The 17,225-nt window shown below is 40.6% G+C and overlaps 1 protein-coding gene across 6 annotated transcripts in view; it reads left to right on the top strand.

The window, feature by feature from the left end:
* The window catches only part of Slc9c1 (solute carrier family 9 member C1), a 66,495-nt gene that overhangs the window by 27,293 nt on the left and 21,977 nt on the right, over positions 1-17,225 (top strand). For 5 of the 6 annotated variants that reach the window (XM_017597925.3, XM_017597926.3, XM_017597927.3 and 2 more), the window contains 7 exons: positions 3,433-3,530; positions 5,515-5,634; positions 8,223-8,418; positions 11,236-11,421; positions 13,325-13,474; positions 14,823-14,874; positions 16,180-16,328. In XM_017597925.3, coding sequence (XP_017453414.1) covers positions 3,433-3,530; positions 5,515-5,634; positions 8,223-8,418; positions 11,236-11,421; positions 13,325-13,474; positions 14,823-14,874; positions 16,180-16,328 — 951 coding nt within the window. The remainder of the gene's footprint in view (positions 1-3,432; positions 3,531-5,514; positions 5,635-8,222; positions 8,419-11,235; positions 11,422-13,324; positions 13,475-14,822; positions 14,875-16,179; positions 16,329-17,225) is intronic. The other variant, XM_039088182.2, reaches the window with a different exon arrangement.

Here is a 17,225-nt window from a genome sequence, read left to right as displayed (position 1 = left end):
TATGTTGATGGTTTTCCGTATATTAAACCATCCCTGCATCCCTGGGATGAAGCCTACTTGATCATGATGGATGATGGTTTTTATGTGTTCTTGGATTCGATTTGCAGGAATTTTATTGAGTAATTTTGCATTGATATTCATAAAATAAATTACTTTGAAGTTTTCTTTGTTGGGTCTTTTCTATGGTATCTTCTGCTCTTGAAATTCTCTACTCTATCTCTTGTATTCTGTTGGTGATGCTTGCATTTATGACTCCTGTTCTCTTTTTTAGGTTTTCTATCTCCAGAGTTATCTCTGTTTATGATTTCTTTATTGTTTTTATTTCCCTTTTCAGATCCTGGATGGTTTTGTTCACTTGTGTGGTTGATTTTTGTGTTTCCTCTTTCAGGACTTCTGTTTACCTCTGTTGTCCTGTATTTCTTTAAGGGAGTTATTTGTGGTTTTTCTTAAAGTCCTCTAACATCATCATGATTTATAATTTTATATCAAAATCTTGCTTTTCTGGTGTGTTGAAATATCCAGGGCTTGCTGTGGTGGGGGAACTGAGTTCTTATGATGCCAGATGGCGTTGGCTTCTGTTGCTAAGGTTCTTGCCCTTGCCTCTTGCCATCTGGTTATCTCTGGTGTTAGCTGGTCTTGCTGTCTCTGACAGTGGCTTGACCCTCCCGTAAGCCTGTGTGTCCAGCACTACTGGGAGACCAGCTTTCTCCCCACAGGATCTGAGTACAGTGAGCTGTGGCACAGGTTCAGCACAGGGTACAGAGCACAGACAAAAACGAGATGAACCCTGTCCCAGACTGCTCCTCGATTCCTGTACCCCGAGGGCTTGGAGTGAGTCCCTGGGAGCAGAAGTGATGGTATTTCCTAAGCTTTCAGGTGTGCCAGCAGTCCTGGGAGACCAGCTTTCTCCCAGTGGGATCTGGGTACAGAGAGCTATAGCTCAAGGTCAGCTCGGGTGCAGGCCCTGATTTCATTTTTAAAGAAGAAAAGTAGCATATGGAGCTCTGTGCTAAAAGATGCAATCACAAAGAATAATTTAGTTCAGTGTTCCAAAAAATTCTATTTCTTTTTTTGCAATTTTCAATCTTCAATTTTATATTTTCCTTAAAGTAATTGCAATAAAATAATTTTATTACAGAGCAAATAGTTTCTCTGTAAATAGCCAGCTTTTTATAGATATGCCTTCTTAAATACACATCCTTCAAAACATTGATATCATATTTACCACTGATATTTTCAACATTTCTAACCATGAATATCTTTACAATTTAGTCCCCAATGATTTAGTAGTTATGTCTGCCCAAACTTTTGACATAGCAAAATTGTATTATCATCTACAATTTCATACATTTCATACTTGAGTACCACACAATCAAGTTACAAACAAGTCTCACACACACACACACACACACACACAGAGAGAGAGAGAGAGAGAGAGAGAGAGAGAGAGACTCACACCGTAATGTTCTAAGTAAGTTTATTAATGTGTATTTTACCTGAAATTTATGAAATTAATTATAACTTCTTTTTCCACTCAGATGTTTGCAGAGTTATTTTTATTTCATTGGAGTTTAGAATGTTTTTAAAGCCATGGCTTGAAGTCATTTACATTTTTTTTTATTTCAGGAAAACACAGCATTTCAGAGCCCCTAAAACAAATGCAGAGACTCTCCTAAGCGTCTTGCTTTCGTTACTATTGTGTGTGACTCAGAATTGTATCTTTTTACTCTTTCCTCTCCCCACGTGCAAAAGAAGAGTCTCAAGATGACTGTATGACCTCTGTAGCTCTTCCATTTATCTGTCCCTGGATTATTTTTACAACCCACTACCCCTGTATCTTCTTGATTTCTTTCCCCAAATGTTTGATTACCGTTATTACACTCTGGTTTTTGATATTGTGCCTCTGTGCTGCCGTTTTATTCAAAAAGAAAAGTTCTTTTCCCCAGCAGGTCGTCCCCTCTGCTCAGGTCATTCCACACGGTTGGAGTTGATCGTCACCTTAGCCAGCTTTGCCTGTTTCCTGTAATGTGGTCGATGTCATTTCTGCTCTCTCTATTCTAAGACTGATACCAGTAATAACTGGCCTCTTTCAGTCTTCAAAACTTGGTCATTCAGATCTCAACTACTTCTGACTAATTGAGAGAATGTCTTCTCTACTACTGTGCATTAGAAAGTATGGTGTAGCCAGAGTCACACAGAATGGTGGTGTGTTGTAATGCTGATGGGAGGCAAGGCTTCAAATTCAGATAAGTCTGGGCCTCTAACGTTACCTTGAAAATACTGCCTTTTGCATCTGTCAAAAATAGACTGGACTAGATTCCTCGTGAAGTAAAACATATATAGACTAATTAATGCAATAAGAGTTGCTTTCTATAATCAACTGTTTTCATTTTTCTCTAGTGCAAATAATCATTTAAAATTTTACCTTGCTCTAGTCTAACCACTTTGCCATGAACATTTCTAAGATTTAATAGTATCCCTATTACTTTTGACTTTCTCAGTTCTTTTTCCCCACAAATTACTATTTTTAACTTTAAGAATAATGAGAACATTATTTTAATTATATACTTTGCACGTATGTTAATGCTGTTTAAGGAAAGGGCTGTGGCTCTGTTGAATTCCTGTTGCTATAGACACATCTTTAGTAGTGCTGAGGATTAAGCGGAGGCCCCTGATATCCTAGGCAAGTGTTCAACCTTGGGACTTCAGCCCCAGTCCTAAGAGTAGCATTGTAACCCCTCATCATTCCAGTTAGTGGATGTCTCTTTCTAGTACCCTCCAAGAACAAAATAGTTCTTGGATGATCGTATAAAAAAAAAAACCATACACTACAGATCCAGGAACCTTCCACTACACTACATATCCGAGTTTAGAAATCTCTCCTATCCAGTAATTCTTAGCTGTGATTGGCTTGCTTTCATTTAGGTACAGCACTCAGTGATGGTTCACACAGCCTCAAATATAGTCCCCAGAGCTCAGTAGAGCTTTAATAAACAATGAAAGGGTGATGGCTTCCCTTATAGACAGGATACAGCAAAGCTGGGTTGTGAAATATTTGGGAAAATGGAATAAAATAAAGATGAGCCAAGATCGTTTTAATCTTTTGATTTCTAAACACCTTAATACATGAGTTTCATGGTGGGGACATAGCTTGCAAAAGCCCTAGAGTTATTTTTCACAGAACTCTCCTGGGAAAGTTGGTCAAAGACATGCAGCACAGTTCCAGAGTTTCCAATTGGCTTATTCTACCCAAAGCCCGGCCCTACGCTGTGGTAGCAGTAGCCTGCATGCTGCAGAAAGATTCTTTCTGATAGTATCCTACATCATATAGGGACTTTGTCTTCTTTTTCATGCATTATTTTTCTATCAAGGGGGAAATAGATTGTCATTGTATCCACAGCACATATTAACCTTAATCAATACTTCTCTTAGGCAAGCTACCAACGACAGTACAGGAATGAGATTCTGTCCCAGAGTGCAATGCAAGTGTTGGTAGGCGCGGCCGGAAGCTTTGGTGAGAAGAAGGGAGAGTAAGTATGTTGTCAATAGAGGGCTTCTACCCTGAGCCACTCTGCGTGGGAGTTTCCCGGCTTGTGTATTGTAACCCCTGCCCCCATTCACAGTACCCTTTGCCAAACCACCCCCTGCTCTGCGCATCACACCCAAGTCTTCTCCTTTCCATGTCCTTCAGGCTGGTGTTTTTGGCAAGCATCTCCTGAAAGAAATAATCCTTGTTTCTCTTTTCTTTCCCACGTGCAAAGCTAAACTGTAGCAAACTATTTTTCCTTTTAGCCTCCCTGAATACTTGCACTGGGGCCAAGTATCCCTTCATCTCTGCAGATGCGTCTTCCCAAGGCACAATGTTAACACCTTGCATTGTCTTCCTGAGCTGGTACTGATTCCCTTAGACCCTTCATTGAAGGAAAACTGGTGTGTCGGGGAGCACCCTCAGGCCAACTTGGGTAGGGAAATGTAGTATCTAATTGGGAGTAAGGGAGCAGTTATACTGCAATGCAGTTGACACACACAGTGTCTACCCAAAGCCCAGACATACCTCCCAAACCTACATCTGCCCCTGAATGCTGAAGAAACTTAAATCCAGCTAAAATGATGCCAAGGCCATTTCCAGAGGCTACTTGGACATATCCACTTGGCTCATCATCCCACAAAGAAGCCTGGGCTTTGGGGCTCATACATCCTAAAGGTGATGTACCAACCTTGTGTCCACTCACATGTGGGAGCCCAGATAGTGAAGAGAAAATCTGTGATCAGAAGAGAGTCATGGCTCTTCCATAGCATGAGACATGCACACCAGACATAAATACTCCATGGCAGCCCAAGCACAGACTTCTCCCAAGAGCACAAGGGTTTTCATTTTCAGCCAATCTGTGCAAACCTTTACAATACTTTATGTGTCAAGGTAGAAAGATAAAGCATGTGTTATTTAAAATCTGTGTTTCTTAACACATATTTAAGTATATCCATGTATGACACATTTGTTCTCTAAATCTGTGCCTTTCAAATGGGTGGACGACCTTTGTAGAATTGAAGAGCTGGGCAAATGGATCTTTTTGAAACAATACAATGCCAACATTCTCAGCAGAGGAGACAGATATATGGAGCACAGTGGAAACTTTTAAATGACTGAAAAAATGCCACCCTAAAACCTTCATTATTACCTTGGCCTGGGAGCAGGGAAGCAGATTAAGGAAAATAAAGCATCCAAAAGAGGGTTGGAGGAGCCTTGGTCTTTTACCTTTAAATCAAGCAGTATGGCAGAAGCAACCCATGCCCAGAGGGCTGGGAGGGAGTTGACACAAAGAGGGGGTAAAAACAAATTATTATATAATCAAGACTGCTGACTAAGCAAGACCAAGTCACCACTTACAGATCAGGGCTACTCCAACAAAAAAATTAAAAGAAATCCTTGTGACGTTGACCTTCCCAAGTTAACATGTGTACCTTTTTATAGTTACTTAAACACAAATACTTGCCTTGAAGGGAAATGGGTGAGGTGGGATAGATGCTTTATGTACTCTTTTTTTTTTCTTTTTTCTTTTTTTCAGAGCTGGGGACCGAACCCAGGGCCTTGCGCTTGCTAGGCAAGCGCTCTACCACTGAGCTAAATCCCCAACCCCTGCTTTATGTACTCTTGAATTATCCCAGGCTGACATGGATGTTTCACCCCTATGAGCAAGCATATCGCTGGGATAACTTCTTCACTGCCAAAATAGATTATGGCATCTAAAATGAAAACCTACATGTCAATATTTGAAACATGGTTGACTGTTAAGAATTCTGGTACTTGTAATCCTTAATAATCGGAACTCTCTTTAATAAGTTGGTCTCACATCTTGACTCCACAGGAATGTATCTATAATTTAAGACTTGGAGCCATGCTATGAGAGGTTTTGTTTAGTAATTATAACACAAAATATATTTAATGATTCTCCCTCTCTCTCTCTCTCTCTCTCTCTCTCTCTCTCTCTCTCTCTCTCTCTCTCTCTCTCTCAGATATATGAGTCCTGAGAACATAAAGAATTATTCAGAAAGCAAAAAACTCCTCTCCTTTCTTAGAAAATTACTACTCAACTGGGTATATAATACTAAAAAAGATAAAGGGGTTCCATCAAGGTGAGTAATTCTGAAATCAGAAATGTGATGGTATCTTTGGAAAGTTAGTTTCTTTTTAAAGTAAATCTAAATAGCTTGTGAACCATTTTGAACTTGTTTATAATTTAATTCCTTATACACATACAAAAAAATTACTTAAGAGAAGGGGAGTTGTAAGAGTGACATTTTTCTTGTATTTGGAAATTGGGGTATTTTGTATTTTTAAGATGCTGTGTATGCTAGGCAAACATTCTACTACTGTGCTAAATATTCTCTTTTTAATTAGCATGTTAACTATATATAGTAATATATTCCTTGTGACATTTTTATACACATAAATGTGTCCTGCTGTTGCCCGTTCTTGTTACCTTCAAGTTCTCCTAAACTAACTACTCTTCTACTTCACATCTCTCTCTCTCTCTCTCTGTGTGTGTGTGTGTGTGTGTGTGTGTGTGTGTGTGTGTGTGTGTGTGTGTCCCATAGTGAGTTTCCTTCAGGTTGTTGTCTTAGTTTGTATTTCTATGGCTTTATTGAAACTCCATGACCGAAAGCAACGGATTCATTTCATCTTATAGTTTGTAGTCCATCTTCCATGAAAACCAGAACAGGACTCATGGTAGGAATGTAGAGGCAGAAATTGATCCTGAGTCCAAGGAGGAGTGCACCTTCCTCAGTCTGCTTTTGTATACACCCCATGACCAGCTTCCTGACCAGGAGTGGTGCCACTCACAATGGGCTGCACCACACAATTGGCCCGTGGACAGACAATTGTGGTAGGAGCATTTTCTCAAGTAAGGTTTCTTCTTCCCAAAGGACATTAGCTTTGTCAAGTTGACAGAAAACTACCTGGACAGTTGCTCGCTAGAGCCAGAGTGGAAATTTACTCACAGGTACATGGGTAGGAGTTGTTTACAGGAACACTTGCTCCTACCTTTTTTTTTTTTTTTTTTTTTTTTTTGGAACTGGTTTTGGGAGAGGCAGAGATTAGGAGGTCTATGGGTCTTGATAACAGGACAGAGGGTTATGATTGACAGAATGTTTCATCTCAATTGGAGGAAGAAAAGTTAATTCTTTCAGGCCAGAGGAGGGAGGGAAAAAGATGTTATGCCCCCCAAATAGTCCACTGATAGGCTAATCTCATCCCGTGAGACATATTTATTCTGTTTTCTCATATATCTGGATGAAGTGGATATTTAAAAAGATTCAAGAATAGTGCTGGGGAAGGGGTATCTAGAAAAACAATGGGTCTAGTCAATACATTCTCAAACAGTTCTGTCTGTAATCCTTCTACATTTGTTTTTTTTTTTTTTAAATCTGAAAATGCCCAATTCAAGTATGAGGCAGGGAAAACTGGTTCTTATGGGAGCTGTGAAAGGAGAAAGATTACAAGGGTTTGTGGTGGGTGTCTTCACAGTAGCTAGAAAGTCTGTGATCTATGAATTACAAGCAGTGACAAATCTGAAGAAATGTTGCTCTCATTCTCCCATCGACCCTTAGCTGCATACACATCCACAGGAAAGAGGTGACCCTATTCTCCAGAGATTACCGACTGTCAACATCTGCATGGCCTTAGTCTTCTGCAGATCTTGTATAGTAATATAGCTCCTGTGAGTTCAGGAGTACAGTAGCTGTTAGACCTGAAGTTGGTCTTCTACACTCCTCTCCCCACTGTTTCTGGCCCTTCTCCCATGATCTCCCCTTAGCCTCGCAAGGGGTGATATAGATGCCCCCTTATGACTGAACATTTAATAGTCATCCATTCTTTGTAAAAAATTGTATAAGGGAGCTTCTCCAAGCAAAGCTGAGAGCAACAGTGCCTATGGACATAAACATGGCTCTTTAATAGGCTTGGGTGGGTACATATGTCCACTCAGCACAATGGCAGCAGTACTTTTGCCACTAGGGCCTACAACCTTGCCACCCACAGGCTTTTGACTAGGTTGACAATACCAGATATAAATTCCCTCTCCAATTAGAAAACAAATGGTTGGCCCCCAAGCAGTCTCACAGTGCCCTGGTTGGTTCACCTTGTCTGGCCAGTCCAGCCAACATTGTTTCATTCAGTTTTCACAGCTAAGCAAGACTGGTCCTGACATGTTTTTCCCAGAAGCTCCATGGCACCTTCTGAAACTATGAGAGCTAGCTGGAAGGAAGGAAACTCTGTCTCAGCTTGATTTCTCTATATCCTGTGACCAAGGCATTTGGGTCAAGCAGTAGGGTCTCACCAACTACAGTGCATAGGTACCCAGTATCTATAGCAAGTGTATGTATTTTTTTTTCCTGGAGTGGGGTGGGGGAGGCCACAGGGACAAGAAGGACAGGAGGGAGTTATCCTGCCCTTGGCATGGGGGTTCCCATTTAAAAACTTCTAGGAACAGCTTTGCCCTACCACACAAGGTATTTCCATTGAAACTCTTTTTGTTTTTAATTATCTGACCAATCATCATATTTGACCAAGGATGCAGACACCTTACTAGGGCAGGTAGGGCCTAGAATTCAGCAGAGTTCCCTGGCTCCAGTTAAGTAGGAATAGAACTGACCAAATAAGGAAAAATAATTCATATAATTCTTTCAGATTAAAATTGTGTCTTCCCTTTTTATTTTTTCAGATACATGTTTCTTCATGCATGCCATAGCATAGTCTTCACAAATGAATTTGAATACACTGGATACATCGCTGTATTAATGAACACATATCCGATGATAATCTGTTGGATTTCCCGACTAAAAGACATCTATCAATATGAGATAAAATGTGCTAACTACTATTTTCTTACATTTTATATTCTAGAGGCTCTACTTAAGGTAATCTAAAATTTGTGCATATAAATGTGTCATGGGAGACAAGGAAATGTCCTGACCCCATTTCAACACTGGCTGGAGTTTTCTGAGGGAGTATTTCAAAATTCTGCCTCTTCTCAAAGCACACAATTTTTTAAAAGGTGATATTGAGAGCAACAGTGGAAAATTTGGAGGCTTTGGACATTGACTTTGTATTTGCCAAAATAAAAATTTAAATGATAAAGGTCAAAGAGATGCAGAATGAGTTTAAACTACATTATTCAGGTTCTTTTGAAACATTTTTCATACAATATTTTATCTTACTCTTTTTTTTATTAACTTGAGTATTTCTTATATACATTTCGAGTGTTATTCCCTTTCCCGGTTTACGGGCAAACATCCCCCTTCCCCCTCCCCTTCTTTATGGGTGTTCCCCTCCCCATCCTCCCCCCCTTGTCGCCCTCCCCCCAACAATCTAGTTCACTGGGGGTTCAGTCTTAGCAGGACCCAGGGCTTCCCCTTCCACTGGTGCTCTTACTAGGATATTCATTGCTACCTATGAGGTCAGAGTCCAGGATCAGTCCATGCATAGTCTTTAGGTAGTGGCTTAGTCCCTGGAAGCTCTGGTTGGTTGGCATTGTTGTTCATATGGGGTCTCGAGCCCCTTCAGCTCTTCCAGTTCTTTCTCTGATTCCTTCAACGGGGGTCCTATTCTCAATTCAGTGGTTTGCTGCAGGCATACGCCTCTGTGTTTCCTGTATTCTGGCTGTGTCTCTCGGGAGAGATCTACATCCGGCTCCTGTCGGTCTGCACTTCTTTGCTTCATCCATCTTATCTAATTGGATGGCTGTATATGTATGGGCCACATGTGGGGCAGGCTCTGAATGGGTGTTCCTTCTGTGTCTGTTTTAATCTTTGCCTCTCTATTCCCTGCCAAGGGTATTCTTGTTCCCCTTTTAAAGAAGGAGTGAAGCATTCACATTTTGATCATCCGTCTTGAGTTTCATTTGTTCTAGGCATCTAGGGTAATTCAAGCATTTGGGCTAATAGCCACTTATCAATGAGTGCATACCATGTGTGTTTTTCTGTGATTGGGTAACCTCACTCAGGATGATATTTTCCAGTTCCGACCATTTGCCTATGAATTTCATAAAGTCATTGTTTTTGATAGCTGAGTAATATTCCATTGTGTAGATGTACCACATTTTCTATATCCATTCCTCTGTTGAAGGGCATCTGGGTTCTTTCCAGCTTCTGGCTATTATAAATAAGGCTGCGATGAACATAGTGGAGCACGTGTCTTTTTTATATGTTGGGGCATCTTTTGGGTATATGCCCAAGAGAGGTATAGCTGGATCCTCAGGCAGTTCAATGTCCAATTTTCTGAGGAACCTCCAGACTGATTTCCAGAATGGTTGTACCAGTCTGCAACCCCACCAACAATGGAGGAGTGTTCCTCTTTCTCCGCATCCTCGCCAGCATCTGCTGTCACCTGAGTTTTTGATCTTAGCCATTCTCACTGGTGTGAGGTGAAATCTCAGGGTTGTTTTGATTTGCATTTCCCTTATGACTAAAGATGTTGAACATTTCTTTAGGTGTTTCTCAGCCATTCGGCATTCCTCAGCTGAGAATTCTTTGTTTAGCTCTGAACCCTTATCTTACTCTTTATGCTCCCTGAACCCCTCCCAGATTCTAGGCAAGTCCTCTCTCTCTCTCTCTCTCTCTCTCTCTCTCTCTCTCTCTCTCTCTCTCCAAACAAAACTTAATAATACAAAAACAAAACAAAAAACACATAAAACCTACAGACTCTGTTTCCTGTTCACCAGCTACTCTAAGACAGAAAAGCATGCCTTGAAAACATAATGGACAAAAAGAATTTCTGAAATGAACACATTTGAACATGTAACGCATATGATGCCTTCTGTTAGCTTTAAAATGTACTGACATAAAAGAATTGGTGCACAGGCCAAGTCATCTTTGATAAAATATTTACATTTACTGAAGTTTTAAAGATATTAAAAATGACTTTTATTTCATATCATCGCAAAACAAAATCGAGAGAGAGAAAAAAAGACATCCTTTCACCAAATTAATCTTTAAATATTGAATTGATTTAATAAAATCTAGCCTGTTTGAATTACAGTATATATAATTTCCTTACTATTTTGCATCTCACATTTGATATAATTAAATAACATAACCAGAAACCTCGGGATTCTTGGGGCACTAGGGCTGTTTGAAATTAAGAAGACTTGATACAGGATAGTTTTGTATGACTTTGTCTTGCCTTCCAACTGCTGGCCAGTGACACCTCCAGGGCCATTTGATAAATCTGCATTTCATCTACACCCACGCTGTATCATTAAGCCTGTATCAGTAGTCTTAACAGTTTTCTTTCACTAAGGGGTGGCGTCCTAAGCATCCTCTGCTCGCTTGCCTGCGGGTGGTATTTCTGAAATACTGAGTCTCAGGTAGAGTAGGGAAAAGATAACTGTATTGCTCGCATTCCCGTTGTGGGAGGTGCGCAATGTTTCCTCAGCTGTATTTAAGGAGCAGACCACTGAGAGTTTGAACGCGCCCAGTGATAACACAAATTGTTTTGTTGTTGCTGTTGTTGCTGCTGCTGCTGCTGCTGCTGCTGCTGCTGCTGCTGCTGCTGCTGCTGCTGCTGCTGCTGCTGCTGCTGCTGCTGCTGCTGCTGCTGCTGTTTTGCTGGGGGGAAGGTGTCAAGAACAGCGGGGGTTGGGGTGGACAGGGAAGGACCCTAAAGAGTCAATCAAAATACACTGGGGGTGGGGGAGGAGCGCAAAACAGGAGTGTGATTTCTTTTTGTATCAACAGGTGGCAGCAATGAGGAAGGAATTTTTTTCACACACCTGGCTCCTGTTTGAGCTCGGGATTACCTTGGTCGGCATCCTAGATATAATACTTATCGAAACAGACTCCATTAGTTACAAATTTGACTTAACTGAGACTGTGGTCTTCATGAACGTGGTTCGACTCCTTCGTATACTGCGCATCTTGAAGGTAAGAGGCAGGAAGGCACAGGACTTTGACTTCCTTGGTCAGCTTGGAGTCAGGGAGTGTCAGTTAAAACCAGCTCAACAGGTTGAGGGAAAACATTTTCTGGCCAGCTGATGTTTAAGCCATTTACCTTTAACAAATCAAGTTTTAACATTTTATTTTATGAATACTCATTTATAAATCAGTTTAACTCATAGAACTATAGGCACTCACCGTGGCTTTCCCTCCTAGTGCAGAGTGCTTGAAAATTCACATTTGTGCAGATACAAGTGCATGGTAAGTAATGCCTCTTTGTACAGTTAAACCTGGGAATTAAAAGATGAAAATCATCAAAACAAATCACCACACAGACACCATATGGACAAAGTCAAATGTATATATTCACACAGGTCAAAAACCAAAATAAACACAGTTATTATTGTATAAATTCAGTGTTGCATAATCATGGTATCAAAAATTACATGCCTAATCAAAGTTGCTATACCACGTATTACTTCTTATATGATTATATAAGTGATTGGACAGTTGTTTCATGATTTATCGAAAGAGGATGTTTGGGTGCAGACACAGTCAAAGACTGTTATGTCTTTCTTACACATTCTTAGAAATGTATTGGAGACTAAGACCTAAACCAACCAGGTCTAAAGTCAATCAGCAGTATAGACTTCTGTAGTATTCTTCAGGACAATCAATAACACTAGTACACAATTTTATCTAAGGACACCAAGTCTACAGTATTCCAAAGTCTACAGTTCTTTCTTTTTTCTTTTTTCTTTTTTTTTATCTTTATTAACTTGAGTATTTCTTATTTACATTTCAATTGTTATTCCTTTTCCCGGTTTCCGGGTCAACATCCCCCTAACCCCTCCAACTCCCCTTCTATATGGATGTTCCCCTCCCCATCCTCCCCCTGTTACCTCCCTCCCCCCAACAATCACGTTCACTGGGGGTTCAGTCTTGGCAGGACCAAGGGCTTCCCTTTCCACTGGTGCTCTTACTAGGCTATTCATTGCTACCTATGAGGTCAGAGTCCAGGGTCAGTCCATGTATAGTCTTTAGGTAGTGACTTAGTCCCTGGAAGCTCTGGTTGGTTGGCATTGTTGTTCATATGGGGTCTCAAGCCCCTTCAGCTCTTTCAGTCCTTTCTCTGATTCCTTCAACAGGGGTCCTGTTCTCAGTTCAGTGGTTTGCTGCTGGCATTCGCCTATGTATTTGCTGTATTCTGGCTGTGTCTCTCAGGAGAGATCTACATCCGGCTCCTGTCAGCCTGCACTTCTTTGCTTCATCCATCTTATCTAGTTTGGTGGCTGTATATGTATGGGCCACATGTGGGGCAGGCTCTGAATGGGTGTTCCTTCTGCCTCTGTTCTAAACTTTGCCTCTCTATTCCCTGCCAAGGGTATTCTTGTTCCCCTTTTAAAGAAGGAGTGAAGCATTCAGTTCTTTCTTTCTAATATGAAGTATACAGAGTCTACTAAAGGATTTGAGATCTAAGAAAACTTTGGAAATATATTCAAAGAACTCTGAATATTTACGTCAAATGGTAGACCTTGTGTGTAGGAAGAGAAACTAGATGTAATCTTTATTCCTTTGAAGCAGGCCTCTAGAATGGCATAAGAATCTATACATCTCAGTACCACAGAGCAGGCTGGCTGAAAAACAATAGCATATGGGTTATTTTCCTATAGCTTTGATAAAGCCACCAAGGTGACTTAGAGAAGAAGGAATGTATTGGGCTTCACAGGGACATGAGTCTGTTGTCTGAGGGAGATATGGCAGCTGGAACAGAAGGTAAGGGCCCACATCTTGCACTATCACAAAGCAGAGAGAGCTACTGGCCAAAGTAAGCTAAGTATAAACAAAAAAATATACGGGTAATGTCTAACAATAGTTCTTTCTTTTTTAGCTTATAACACCAAAATTGCTGCAAGTAATAGACAAAAGGATGAGCCAGCAGATATCCTTCCGGTATGCTATACTAAAAGGCTACGTCCAAGGGGAAATGGATGTACTGAATATAATTGATCAGATTGCAAGTTCCAAACAGGCTAAACAGGTGAGAGCAAGCACAAACCTCCACTCTCTTCACTACCCTATTGCTGACACACATGCTGTCCTGAGTCCACAAGGAGATAGTCTCTGAATCCTGGCTTGCTACATCACTTATCTTATTTAACTAGAAAGTCTCTAGATACTAGTGCCATATTAGCATATGAGGAGCTTCTTGGAAGATGCCTTTGCATTCATGCAAAGGGCTCAACCCTCTCTTAGTGCGGGCTCCAGGATTAGTCAGTAACTAGTGTAAAGTGAGCAGCGGTGGCCACAACATTGAACAGGGTTTCCTCACCAGCTCCAAAGCTCTTTCCTTTTTTTTTTTTTTAATTTTGTTTGTTTTGTTTTGGTTTTTGGTTTTTTGGTTTTTGTTTGTTTGTTGTTGTTGTTGTTGTTGTTTTGAGACACCCCCCCAAAAAAACAACTAAAAAAAATAGAAGCCAGTAGTCTGACAGACCGACAGTGTTTAAAAAATCTACATGTGTTCAGTTATGTGCTCCCATGTGCAGATAAGAAATGGGGTCAATGCTTATATTCCCGTGGCTGGCAAGTGACAAACACAGCTCTCAGACCTAAATCCTAGAGTTTACTTTTTCTTCTGTTTGAAGCAGATTGGTGTTTGTACTATCGAGGTAGTATGTAGCTAGGTAGAATTCAAACTTGTCTTCATTGCAATTTGGAACACTCGAATGCCAAATTGTATGTGCCAGAAGCATAGTAAAAATATTGCACACCAAATTCATGGTAGAGCACAAGAACAGCACTTCTTTTCTCCACTACCTGAAATTATAAGCCAATTTTCCTAAGTTGTCTTATAATCTCTCGTGAGTAATACCTAGCAATAAGACATGAGAGGACAAAGGAGAAGACACAAAGGACTTGGGTCTCTAAAATACCAACAAATTTTTGTTACAATTTCAATTCTCACACTTTGGTCAAATATTCTGTGTGTTTGAGATTGAAAACCCCCAGGGTCTTTAATTTGAAAGCTCACTGCCTAAATTCTATTCTGATCCTTAAAACATTCTCCATCCTGCATAAAAATACTTACTTTAATTTTACATGCATGAGTGTTTTTGCATGTATGAATAACTGTGGACAATGTAGATGCCTGCTACTCCTGGATCCCCTGGAAGCAGACTCAGGAACAGTTGAAGCTGCTTTGTGGGTTCTGAGAAATGAACCCAGGTCCTCTGCAAGAGCAGTAAGAGCTCTTAACTGCTTAGATAGCTCTCCGTGCCCTCTCTTACCCTTGGAAGAAGGTTATCAGATTAGCTTAAAAATCAGTTACAAATACAAAACTCCTTTGCAATGGTTTATTTTCCCAATGAAAATATCTTTTTGTTCTGTAGATATTGTTAAAGCGAGTAATAAGGAATATGGATCATGCTATGAAAGAGCTGGGTAGGTACCTTCACTAAATAGACTCTATGAGACCTCAGAAAGTTCACAGTCTGCGTACCATGTTCACGTAGTTCCCCAAGACGCCAGAAGCACGTTTGACTCCTTTGGAACTGGAGTCAGACAATTGTGAGCCTCCATGTGGATTCTGGGAGCTGAACCTCGGTATTCCTCAGCACTGATCAATCCCTGCAACCCCCACAACCTAATTCTTAATAGTAAAATGGTAAACTTAAAGAACATGATTGTGTTTTACACAGTATGTAACGTTAGTGTAAAGTTATATTAACATATATGAAATGTATTAGAATAGCATTACCTTATCACACTTGCTCTCTGCCTGGAACAATACATGTTTTAAATGTGTGTTCAAAGAATCCACACTACCACACTAAGGTTCTGTCTATCATTTGCAGACTGATTGATTTCCCTTCCTTCCAAACCAGCTATAACTTGTGCCTTCATGAGTGACTCAAAGAATGTTGCCAAAAAGACTCATGACTTATGGGTTGAAATCTGAGTAGAGTTCGAAGGTTTCTCTGAGGAGTGCAGAGGGCTCAATGCCCACCTGGCAAGAGTGTCACCTCTGAATCATGCCAAGTTGTACTTCTGGTATAGAGAAAACCCTGACTAGAACAACATCCTAATAACATAGGGTTCACATTTGAAAAGAGGGCTTGGAGGGAAGTGGCTGGCAGCAAAAGAACCCAGAGAGCCCAGGAGTGGATCCTGAGAGAGCTGGGTGGCAAATAATCACAGGGCAGAGAAGCGATCATGACCAAGGGAAAACCCACATCCAATGTGAGTGGGGTAAGGTTGGCATCCAGGAATCCAGAAAACACAAACAAAAAGACACATACAGTGTGTCTTCTAGATTCACCAAGAAAGCATGAGGAAAATGACCCAGAAAGAGCTAGTATAGGATTTACTTGGAAACCATAGATGAACTTGTAGCACATACTCAAAGATCCTGTTTTGAACCGAACAAGAAAATGGATCGTGAATACCGGACTTGTGCCCCAGGCATGCTTCCAGGACCCAGAGATGGTAGACCAGAGCAACTATTCGTGTAGGGCAGGCAGGGCTTTCTGTCCCCTCTCCATGGGCTCAGCACAAGAAAAAGCACAGAACCTCATCACTACTGGTGAGGGTAAGAGATTAATGGCAACAGACCTGCTAATGGGATGCTTGCCCTGGGAGGAAAGAAAGTTGCACTTTTTGAACTTAGATGAGAATAGTTACTTAGCTTTGGGTCCTCATTTAAGACAATCTTCTCATTTTACCTGAAAATATTACATTGTTCTTCAGGCTACCTAGAGTATGATCACCCAGAAATCGCTGTCACTATGAAAACCAAGGAGGAGGTTAATGTGATGCTCAATATGGCCAGAGAAATTGTCAAGGCTTTCAGGTCCAAAGGAATTATACATAAGGTGGAAGGCGCTGAGATCAACAAGGTGAGACCTCGAGTTCTCAGAAGAAACAAGCAGGTCTGTGAGTGGCCACAGAGAGGAGGAGACTGGGCTGTTAAAGGTTTCAGTTCCCTCATGCTCTGTGAATGCGAAGCGTGTGCAAACACACTAGACTGTCCGAACTTCGCAATGATAAACATGCACCTCAGGATGGTCACAAAAGAGCTTCCAAAGAAGGTACAGAAAGAAAAACAAAACAAAACAAAACCCAAGTGCTTCACTATGAAAATAGAGCAAAAATAGCATAATAATGTAAGACCAAAAGAATTATGAGTGTTTTAGAAAGACTAATAGAAAAAAATGGCAGAATGGCAGAAGCAAATCTTGTGGGGAGTTAGAAGAAAGGGAGGTATAGACATAAATTTTTAAAGACAAATATTTACAGAAATCTACCTTAAATTTATATTAAGCTATCCAAACAAGAGGCAAATATAAGTAGGAAAGCTAAAACTAACACAATCAAACCACAGGCTATTTTCAGAAAATAAGGAAGTTGGACCTTTACCTAGAACCATGCATTTAAAATAATTGAAAATGCATCCATGGCCTAAAAATAAAACCTAAAACCATAAAATTAAAGAAAAAAACATAGGGCTAGAAGTCCATCACCACCTAGGCTGACTTCTTGAAAATCCAAACCATTTTAAGGTTGATTACATCGTTTTCTGAAAGGCAGGATGAATTTATATGCGCTGACTACTCAGTACAGATTGAGTGCATGGTTTACATGGTTTCAAGGCTTATTACCAACTTGGATGCAAGTTCCAGCCAAAGGTCAGGTTCTGGTTGTGAGAGGTGTTTGCAGCAAAAGCTATTCCCACACAAAGTGTTCACATAAACGATTAGAAAGGGCAGAGAATCTTACCAAAAGCATGAATAGTA

This window comes from Rattus norvegicus, chromosome 11 (assembly GCF_036323735.1).
Source record: "Rattus norvegicus strain BN/NHsdMcwi chromosome 11, GRCr8, whole genome shotgun sequence".
NCBI lineage: Eukaryota > Metazoa > Chordata > Mammalia > Rodentia > Muridae > Rattus > Rattus norvegicus.
The sequence above is the reverse complement of the archived record's forward strand: the minus strand, read 5'-3'. Positions and strand labels throughout refer to the sequence as shown.